At 37.1% G+C, this 10,040-nt stretch overlaps 2 protein-coding genes across 3 annotated transcripts; one reads left to right on the top strand and one right to left on the bottom strand.

Annotated features, from left to right (window-relative positions):
* Positions 1-259: 259 nt before the first annotated feature.
* Positions 260-2,622, top strand: LOC112293897 (protein CURVATURE THYLAKOID 1B, chloroplastic). The gene is made up of 6 exons (XM_024543856.3): positions 260-593; positions 1,277-1,401; positions 1,689-1,775; positions 1,965-2,027; positions 2,248-2,285; positions 2,489-2,622. Exons 1-6 carry the CDS (start codon positions 413-415, stop codon positions 2,541-2,543), a joined length of 549 nt encoding a protein of 182 aa, XP_024399624.1. The 5' UTR covers positions 260-412; the 3' UTR covers positions 2,544-2,622.
* A 2,723-nt stretch (positions 2,623-5,345) lies between these two features.
* On the bottom strand, positions 5,346-7,806 carry LOC112293346 (uncharacterized). Of its 2 annotated transcripts, none has more exons than XM_090257065.1 (2): positions 7,275-7,806; positions 5,346-6,039 (listed from the first exon to the last, which is right to left on the bottom strand). In XM_090257065.1, the coding sequence occupies exons 1-2, from the start codon at positions 7,509-7,511 to the stop codon at positions 6,025-6,027; spliced, it is 252 nt and encodes an 83-aa protein (XP_090113191.1). In that variant the 5' UTR covers positions 7,512-7,806; the 3' UTR covers positions 5,346-6,024. The 2 variants fall into 2 exon arrangements, with proteins under 2 accessions (XP_090113191.1, XP_024398412.1); XM_024542644.3 differs by having other exon boundaries at positions 5,346-7,086; positions 7,275-7,804.
* Positions 7,807-10,040: the final 2,234 nt, after the last annotated feature.

Below are 10,040 nucleotides of genomic sequence, written 5' to 3'. Positions count from 1 at the left end.
AAAGTTTGATATTGCCAGGGTCAATCCGCCAACCACCGGATGGCAAATACGGCTTTCGAGACACGTGTCAATCATCGGCAGGTCGCAAACCCAGCACCACCAGGGGTGGTGAAATTCACCTCACGAAGGAAAAAGCCAGGGCGCCCGTGACCGCGCGGGAATGGGTGCCCGCAGGGGCCTATCCGAAGAGAGGCGAAGGGGGAGGGCAGGGGAGGGAATGACAAAGGAATAGCATCGAGTGGCGCTCATTGCTGCGATTGATTGTGAGTGAGGGAGTGTTTGCGAGTGAGTGAGTCTTGTGCTCCGCTCCACGCTTGCTTACTTGCTTGAAGCCACCATCGCTGTAGCTTCTTCTTCTTCTTCTTCTTCTTCTTCAACTTCACATTTATTTACTTATTTAGTTATTGTAGCCATGGCTGCGAGCCTTGTGTCGTCCGTGGTGGCTGCGGGAAGCGTCACCAGCTCCTCCGCCCCTGTTGTTGCTGCTGCCAGGAGTAGCGCTTCCTGCACTGCGCTGTTGTCCCCCTATGGCGCTTCTTTCAAGACTGGCGTCGCAGTTCCGGCGGTCGCTCGCAGCGCTGGTTACCGAACGGGTACGGTTTCGCCACCTGTGCTAGTAGGCGAATTCCGTGCGTTGTATGTGTCGCGCGGTGTCATTAGGCGTCGAGTTGTTTTTGCATTGAGCATTTTGAAAGTTGCTTTTGAAAGAGCTGAAGAATTGAGTGCGTGAGAGAGTATTCTTCGCGGCGCCTCAACTACCTCGCGTTGGGGTCTGACGCGGCCAAAGTATTCAGGATTCTGATGTTCGTGGTCTAGCTGAGCCAAGTGCTTCAGTTTTGTTGCTGTACAGGGGGGATGGAGTGGCCTCAGCGACGGATGTGGAGTTTATTTTTTTATTTTTTTTTATTTTTAAGTAATTAAAAGAGTGTAGTAACGATCGTTATTATGTCAATTATGCATAATTTTAAGTGTTTCTGTTTACGCCGTTTGTTCGAAAGATCATCGCGATTGATGAAAGAATGGGTTCATCATGAGCCAATAGCTTCGAATTAAGATATACTTCTGGATTTCATCTTTCATTACCAGTGAGAATCTGCATTGTTCGAATGATAGCGCTATCATTCGAATCCCTGGTTGTTTTTTTGGAACTTTCTATTTACTTTTATCATAGAGTGCACTAGCAGCGGCCTTGTGAAAACGTCCTTATTCCGACACAGTCCTTTGTACTCTCTAGTGCTCATGCTGTTGATTCACGTTTGCACTTTCTCGTTGGCAGTGTCAAAGCGGTCTTTGACAATTGTTGCTGCGAAGGCAACTAAGGAGCCTGAGACGACGGTCAACTCGACTGTGAATGACTCGTCCGCTGCGATTGAAGATGCCCTCAAGAGTGTTCAAGAAGCAGTAAGAGTTCATCACGAAGGATCAGTTGTGATGTTGCTCTTCTGATATATGTCGCTCAAGTCCTGAATATTGATGAATGCCTACATTATTTCGGGGATCATTTCGTTTTCGTACGAAGAGATTCTAGTTTTTCTTCATAAAAAGGCTGTGTCAGTTTAGGTTTGATTAGTTCACCGCTGCTCCTACAGAAATTCGATTTTGACTAGTTGAATTCTGGGTTATAAATGCAGTACATGTTTTGCTTATATTTCCTCCGACTTTTGAACCGAGTATGATTTATTTTGCAGTGGGAGAAGACGGATGACAAAGTCGCCATTGCAGGTTTAGGATTGGCGGGTCTTGTTGCTATCTGGGCTGCTGCCGGTCTTATTAACGTAAGCGAGTTTAAATTCTTGAACTGCTAGTATCCCTCCATACTCCCTGTGCACGAACCTTACTTGAATTTGTTATCTCGTGGGGCTGCAAGTCTATCTTCTACAAGCTTGTTTCTAAACGTGCTTGTAGTTTCAGGGGGATTTCGGTTATTGAATCATTTTTCATGCATTTTTATTGGAAACCCGCAGGCCATTGACAAGCTGCCTCTCATCCCCGACGTTTTTGAACTCGTTGGAATTGTGTTCTCTGGGGTAACTTCCTACTTAACATCTGTCGGTTTTCGTCTTGTCATGACCACTGATTGCCATGATCTCGTGGATCATTCCCAGTACAGATGTATAGCCATTATATATGATGTTTTGCTAGTAACGAATCTAGTGATGATAACTTAGAAGCAACTTGTAGGAACATCATCAGCTATGAGTTACAATGTAGTAATCTGTATCTGACATTGTTGCATTTCTTTACCAGTGGTTTGTGTATCGTTACTTGCTCTTCAAGCCTGACAGGTTAGTCAGCTCTTAACCTGTCCTAGTTGCATTTTGTTTTGTGCCACTGTTGTGATTCACTGTATTTCCTCTTTGGAGGCTAGGCTCTTATGAAATACTCTGCTTTCATGATCCTGGATATCATTGAGGATAATCGTCTGCTTAGTGATTTGTGGGTGCTGATCTGATTCCTTGGTTCCTTGGATGTTTTGGTATTATTTCAGGGAAGAGCTGTTGAAGATCATTGACGAGACTAAGTCTAAGATAACTGGTCAGTGAGTCTGAGCAGTGTTGTATCAGTACATTTTTCTCCCTGAAATGGAAATGGGTGGCAGTTTCACCTGATAATCTACCTGCATAGATGTTGCGAATCTGGTACCGATAATGTGGTGTTTTAGGTCGAAACCACTTACTTTTTTTTCTTTTCTCTACTGCAGTCATTACCGTAAGTTGAGGAACTAAGGGGTTGAAGGTTAAGTGCATTTTTAATGTTTAACTGGTGGTTTTGTTTGGCACTTAAGTCCTTTGATCATTTTACGCGCAACGTGCCTCTTTCATGCATGGGGTATGGCACATGTGAACAGATAAGCAGTTTAATAATGTTCAGTAGCTCTTGTAGAATGTTGTATACCTGGTTATAAATTTGCTACCCATCATTTCGCAGCTTTATCGTGACTCTGAAAGTGTATATTAGCTACATTATTACCACGGTCTTTATGGCGCCCTCACATGAAGAAATATGAACATAATATCCTGTGGCTATTGTTTGATGAACCAAATTTCTGTATCACGATACAGCCGACAGTAAATGTACATATGGGGATAGATCAAATTACATTCAATCCGGACAACTCCAACCAGCTCCTCACCAACTATTGAAACTAATGTTGGGTTTCATTCATTAGAGGAATGGATGATTCTTTCTTCACGAAAACAGCTGCAGCTCTTTAGGAATGGTTTTAATCCACGAGGAGGTCATCAAATTGATAGGTGGCTGGTTCATACACCCCCAGCAGTTGGGAACAGTTCACCGCCAGAGATGACTCTAGATTTAGATGTAGAATAGGTAAAATTGAATCCCATCGTCAGGAGATGCCAGGGTGTGAGAATTGAAGTAGGAAAACAGTGCTGCCGCATGGATTCGCATGAGGAAACGCAACAAGTATCAACTTGGGATGATTGAAGAACCGCAGCTGCACAGGGGGGGAGGGCTTGAAGCTTGCTAGTCCACAACTATGTTTTTATTTAACTCCCCTCCATAAATGACCAAGGACATTGACTAGGTAAGGTGGAAAGTGAATCACGATGATTCACTGCGAAGTAACGAAAAATCATGGTGTGCTCTCGAGGTGAGCCTTGATGAAATTCTCTTCTATTTTTCATAATGTTCAAAATTTCAGGTTTTGATATGTAAAAGTTTTGTTGATGTGGGTGTGGGGTGCAAGAATATTTCAGCACTGTGCATTGTAGTGGTGGCCAAATAATTGCCAGTACAGCACATTTTGTCAAGTGATAGTTTTAGTTTTTTAGTTTTTTAATTTTTCTCTTTTCACAAGTGAGTACCAAGTTTTTGACTAACAGGTGAGATTATTTCTTAAAAACTAATAATAATAGCTATTATTATTGTGCACATCAGAATCATAGATAAGAGTGTTGGAAAACACACTTTTTAGGATCTTTGTTGCAAAACCATTTGGAACATATGTAATCAAAGTGCAAGCAATGTAGAAGCAATTATGCCATAGTCCAATATCATTGGTAGATCTAATTTAAGATTGTATAACTGTATTGAATATTTGTATTCTGTTACAAATGAAATTTGAAATTGGTTGCTTCAAATATTAAAAGAATAACAAAAGTATATCAAGAATTATAAATTGTGTTAACTATTTGTAAGTGTGAGTTGTATCAACTTTTCTTTTTACCCATTTAAATAGTTAAATTTTATGAATTGTTTTGATTAATGATACTAATGATTTATTTATAATTTATTTATTATTTGTATTAATTGTCTTATAATTCTTATATCTTATCAAATATAATAGAGTATTAAAATTTATTTGTGTAATATCATCCATTAAGGAATACAAGTTTATATTATAATACTTTTGTGCATCTTTTGTTTGGAATTTTTATAAATAAATAATATTTTGATTAATTTTATTCGATTTATATTTATTATGTAATTTATTGTTAATTATGATTTTTTCTTAAATGTGCCATGTTAAGTTTTAAACAAACTATTAAATTAAAAATGTAATTGAAAGTTATTATTTATGAAGATTTTAAAATGTGTAAGTGTGTCTGTGTATGTATATATATACATATAGGTAGAAATAAGTTAAATAAATAACACCTTCTTTAAGAAACATGAAAAAGATTTTTTAAATATAAATTGCATCTTAAGATTTGATTATATATTGTGTGGCTATAAAAACTTTCTGAATAGTTTCCTATATCTACAAAGCTATTATAAAAGTGTCTTGTATCTTGGAAATTTGGATGCTAGCTATGTTTTTTTTTAGAAAACTTTTACATGTCTTTTTTACAATTAGTAAATATAGAAGCAAAGCCAAAGCCATCTTCAATCTTATCAATGCCCTTTTTAAAATTCTAATCTTGGTTCAAGACTTCTTAATATTATTGATTTAAAAATAGACATTTTGGTACTATCATATCCAACAAATATATATATAATTTTAATATTATTTAATATTTATTTATTATTACATATCAATATAATTTCTATAAATATTTTTTTTAATATTCATGTTATTGATAATTAGAAAATAATTGCAATATTTATAGTTTAAAAGTAGATCTTGATTTAAAATTTTAAAAAATAATTTATCATAATTTTTAAAAATCATCAAAAGACTTTAGAAATTATAGTTTACCATCTTCCAAATTGATATTATATTTAAATTTATATTATTTTTTATGATTGCATTTAGTATTTTTTGCTTCTCTATCTATAAAAAAAAGGTTGTAAAGATAACAAGTGTTGTAATAAAAATGCTAGAATAGATAAGAAAATTGATACTAGTAATGCATCAATTTTGTTTATTATCACAACCAATATTATAAAAATACAAAGATGTCAAGAATTTATTTTAAAATATTCTATCTTAAGAAACTCCTTCCAGTATAGATCTTTGCAGAAATCTAGTTACATCTACTAAAAAAATCAAGAATTGATCTTATTAATAAATATAATGAATTAAATTTATTTTATATAATAAAGACTAATTATATTAAAGTTCCAACATATATTATTTTTTGCTAAGAAATCTTCTTATGTTGCATGTTTTTGAAACTATTCTTTCATATTTTTTTCCTTGTAGTTGGAAAATCCTTACATAAAATATATCAAAATATATTTTTTTATCCATTTCATCTATATAGATTCGTTTTTCTTATTTTCTTTCTTTAATATTTTCTATCAAAATTAAATATTAAATATTAAAATTCACATTTTATTTTTTGTTTAATTTAATAAACTATACAAAAAAAGAAAACAAAAAAAAAAGAGAATGTTTGTCTTGGCATTACCACTTTACCTTGTGGTCATACTAGGGCTATTCAAAGTCATCAATTGAAGCCACTTTTGCTAAATAATGACAAATTCAACTTTAAAATAGTCCAAAAGATAGTATACAATCTTACTGTTGGGGTTGTTGCAAATTTCGTCATTTACACACATAAATATGTGTAATTTTATGATTGGTGTAGACCAGATTTACTCAGAATAAAGAAACTATTACTGATACAATTCCTGTAGCAAAATCCAACCTTTAGTTCAATCATCAAGCAAATCTACATTCAATTGATATTCTGCACTTTACATGTTTCTAAAGCTCTCATTTCATTGCACAAGTTACACAAGAGAAAAAAATCATGGAAATATGCATTTAGAATCAAGACAAAACGTACTATTCAAAAACTAATATTGCAATCGCCACTTGAAATTCAATCAAGGAACAAATGGTTAGATGTTAGCCTTTAATCAGGTATTCGACTGCCACTTGATGATTTATTCACAAAAGCAAAAGTCTGTGACTGCTTCATATAAAATTACCCTTGGATAATAGCATAAGATACATGATTATTTGTCTTCCGGCTAATGTTATTACCAGCATTGTATAACTATCGCAACACACAACTCAAAAATTCAAATTTGTGCACGACTAAATATCTACACTATGCTGTAATACAAAAGAAAAAAAAAGAATACTACATGCTGCATTGTGCTTATGGGGGTTGTGAGGTCAAATACTTATAGCTGGAAATAAAAAAAATAAAAAAATAAAAAAAACCTCTACAAAAGAAAAATACGAGTGAAGTCATTGCTTGTGCTGCTGCACGCAATGTGCAGAAAGTATATTAAAAAAAAAAACAAAACAAAACAAAACAAACAAACACACAGTCAAGTTGTGTATAATAGATGAAACATGAACCCTAACCTGAATCCTTCATTGTGGATGTGACTAGACCGATAAAAACAGATGGCCTTCCGTGTTTGCAGACAAACAGACAGGGCGATGAATCATGAGCCAGCATATGAGCAGGATAAATCAAACTCTCTCTCTCTCTCTCTCTCTCTCTCTCTCTCCAATGAATTATCGAAAACTGAACTGCTAGAACTGTATTAGACCCAATTTAGTGAACGTTTCTAATTCTCTATCCTCTTAGTTGCTTGTTGAGTCGGCCTGCAACGGCTTCCACCACGCAACTATGTACTGTACATGTCTTCAGTGAAGAAAAAATTAATTGAAGTGGTGTATGATGTGGTTGATGAATACGCAGCACTGTATCACTTTTTCTGCAATTCAAATGGCGAGGGATATGAAACTCCGAGGATGCTTGGAAGTGTGTGGCTGTAGGCTAGAGCACAAGGCAAGGATGGATTGGACTTGTGGGGATGCAAAAGAGGTGAGTTGGTAGAATGGAATGGGATTGAAGAACCTGGTTGTTGTTGTTATTGTTGTTTAGTAGAGGTAGTAGCATTACCTGCATGATGTTTTCACAGGCTTCCATGACTTCGTCCAAAGGGGCCCAATCGCCGAAGTTCCGCTCCACGAACTGATACGCAACGCCACCGCTTCCTGCTCGGATGACATACAAGTCTCCCTTGATGTTCCCCTTGCCCCGCACATTCCAGTCGAAGCCGGTACTGGAGGATCGCTTGTAGTTGGCTATCGCAACGGGGTTTAGAAAAAACCCCGTGAGATAGTTCTCTCGCGGCATTCTGCCGTCCCAGAGCTCTGAAGAACTCCCGGTTCTCGTCTACTACCACCATGCCGCCCCAGTACCGCAGCCAGAAGGCTCTCACCTGTCCAACCCACACGTAGCTCCGTTCACAACCCAGAATCTCACTCAACAAACAACATCGGATACTTACTTCACTCCAACACGCAAAGAAGCTAAATTTATGAGATGAAACGTTGTTTTTCAGGACCAAAGTTTTGGAACATGAATCTCTCACGTTTTGTCGTCTTTTGAAACTGCTTGTCAAATTGTAGACATAGAGGTTGATGCCACGTACTGTGCAGTGATCGGTTGTTAGAAAAAAGTCTAGATAAATCACAATGAGTTCTGGCTTCTTTCTAAGTGCAATGTGCCAATGATCAAGGTGGGGATTGATTTACCTCGCCGTCGATGTGTTCGGTCAGCAAGACGACCAGCTGGATGCCCATGGCATCGAAAATCGGCTTCCGGGTGTACAACTGATGTGCTTCAGCGCGACACATCACACATCTGGCAATTTCGAAAGAGTCCAAAATATGGGTTGTTAGTGTCTTAGAGTAGTACGAGTTTTCTCCAAGTGGACTATCGCCACATGTGTTGACTGAAGTATTTTGGAAGTATTTTAAGCTAAGATGTAGGATTACGTATATATCTACTGCTTGTCACAACAGGAAACTAGGAAATCGAAAGAGTAGCAACGTTGTCAGGATCAGGATCACATGTCAGTTCCGTGGTTCTTTTAGTGGGATTCCAAATGGGTATGTTTTCCTTATTGGTTCATGCCTCAAGCAGCCTTCTCGGGTAGGCTCTGAACATGCCCACCTTTTCATGTGCACATGAAAAGAAACCCAATCAGAAGAGAGAAAATGAAAAGAAAAAAAAGAAAAAAACAGGGCGTTTAAGCTGAATATCGATAAAAGTATCCATGAAAGTAGTCAAACTCGGTGAGAACTATCATCAACTAGACAGATATATTTACCATGTTACAGCCACTTTTTGTCCTGGTCCACAGTAGATAAAACCAGCATAGACTGGACTGAAGCATGGGAACACAAAGGGCAACAGTATCTGCAAAACCAACCTGACTAGCACAGTTCCTTAAGATCCTCAAGCTTGCACCGACCACTTTTCAAATCTCGAAACGCGACTTCGCAGCAAGTGAAAAATGCTACATAAAGTGGACCTAATTTTGCTGCTGTGGGAAAAAAACCCCAAATAAAAATAAAAATAAGAAACAAACAGGGCTTTGCAATTCCATTTCAATTTATCATCGGTCGGCATTGCACCGCCCATCTCCATCGCATCTTTTCTCCATGGTTTTTGTCAATGGATTGCATTGCTGTTGGATTACGACGCTCACCTTCCTTGATAGACCCATCATCTGCAGCAAAACATATTGTTTAATTCACATCAAACACATTTGTGCCTGTGTGTGTGTATGTTAAAGAGAGAGAGAGTGTGTGAGTTCCTTGCCGTGATGTAAAATCGAGTCAGTACAATGGAGACATGCTTGAATGGGTTTCTTTTTCCCCTACGAAGCTTTTAACAAAAAAAACATATCAAAACAAAACAAAACGAACAAAAAAAACACATTTTACGTTCAATATTATTGCTGCTTTAAGCGCCCAATAGAAATGATGTTGGTTCTTAATGCACACTCATAGTCATTAAGCCAAGGAACCTAGAGATTCAGACACACTGTTCTAAATTGGAAGTAAGTTATGGATTCCAGCTATTCAGTATCTCCCTCATCTTTTCATGTGAGTGCATGTACCGAACAAATGTTTGGGTCTGTGTCGAATTGTAACAGATTTGGATTTATGTCTGTTTGTTCCAGAAGCCCATAAGCCGTAGAAGATGTGAATCTTTTACCTCCAAAGGATTATTTCAGGCGAATTAGGGCAATACAGTCCCATGTTCAGATTGAGCATTCATGGATATTAAGTATGAAATAATGGAATAATGTGTCCTTATATATATATATATATATATACTCTAGTGGAAACTTGTGTTGTGGGCTACAAAAAAATATTTATGAAAATTACAATTGGGATTCTAAATTGCAATTCTAGTGATCTTGCAGTGCTACTCTAGGCAATTTGCAACAACAACATGCAGATTTTAGATCTACGTCAATTGAACTTTTTACTGACGTAGGATATTCCACAAAACTGAATAGATTTACTATTAAGAAAGCCCCCGCTTTAATCGTCACTAAAAGTCATCTTACGACTTCGAAAGGGTAAACATTCTCCTCTGCTAGCAATACACTTATCTCATCTCTTCAAAACCTGAACAGCCGGGACATGTATCAGATCTCAGTTTTTCGAGATATTGCTTTCGGAAGTAAGCATACCCGATTATCAGATGGCCTAAGATTCTTCGACCATGTCTCATTCGTGAGGCTGAGCTTTGGGGGCTAAAAAGGAAAAAAATTAGCGAACTCACAAGGGAACAGTTTCCTCTACAAAAGATGGCCAAGTTACGAGGGCATAGCTTTAAATAACATCCAACTAATAAAAACACGAG

Source organism: Physcomitrium patens, chromosome 16 (assembly GCF_059467195.1).
Source record: "Physcomitrium patens ecotype Gransden chromosome 16, ASM5946719v1, whole genome shotgun sequence".
Lineage (NCBI taxonomy): Eukaryota > Viridiplantae > Streptophyta > Bryopsida > Funariales > Funariaceae > Physcomitrium > Physcomitrium patens.
Note: the sequence above shows the minus strand (reverse complement) of the source record. Positions and strands in the feature narration are given on the sequence as shown.

Coding starts and splice junctions, on each gene's coding strand:
- LOC112293897 (XM_024543856.3), top strand. CDS start 413: ATGGCTGCGAGCCTTGTGTCGTCCGTGGTGGCTGCGGGAAGCGTCACC. Junction 594..1,276: donor CAGCGCTGGTTACCGAACGG/GTACGGTTTCGC, acceptor TCTCGTTGGCAG/TGTCAAAGCGGTCTTTGACA. Junction 2,028..2,247: donor TTGGAATTGTGTTCTCTGGG/GTAACTTCCTAC, acceptor TTTCTTTACCAG/TGGTTTGTGTATCGTTACTT.
- LOC112293346 (XM_090257065.1), bottom strand. CDS start 7,511: ATGCCGCGAGAGAACTATCTCACGGGGTTTTTTCTAAACCCCGTTGCG.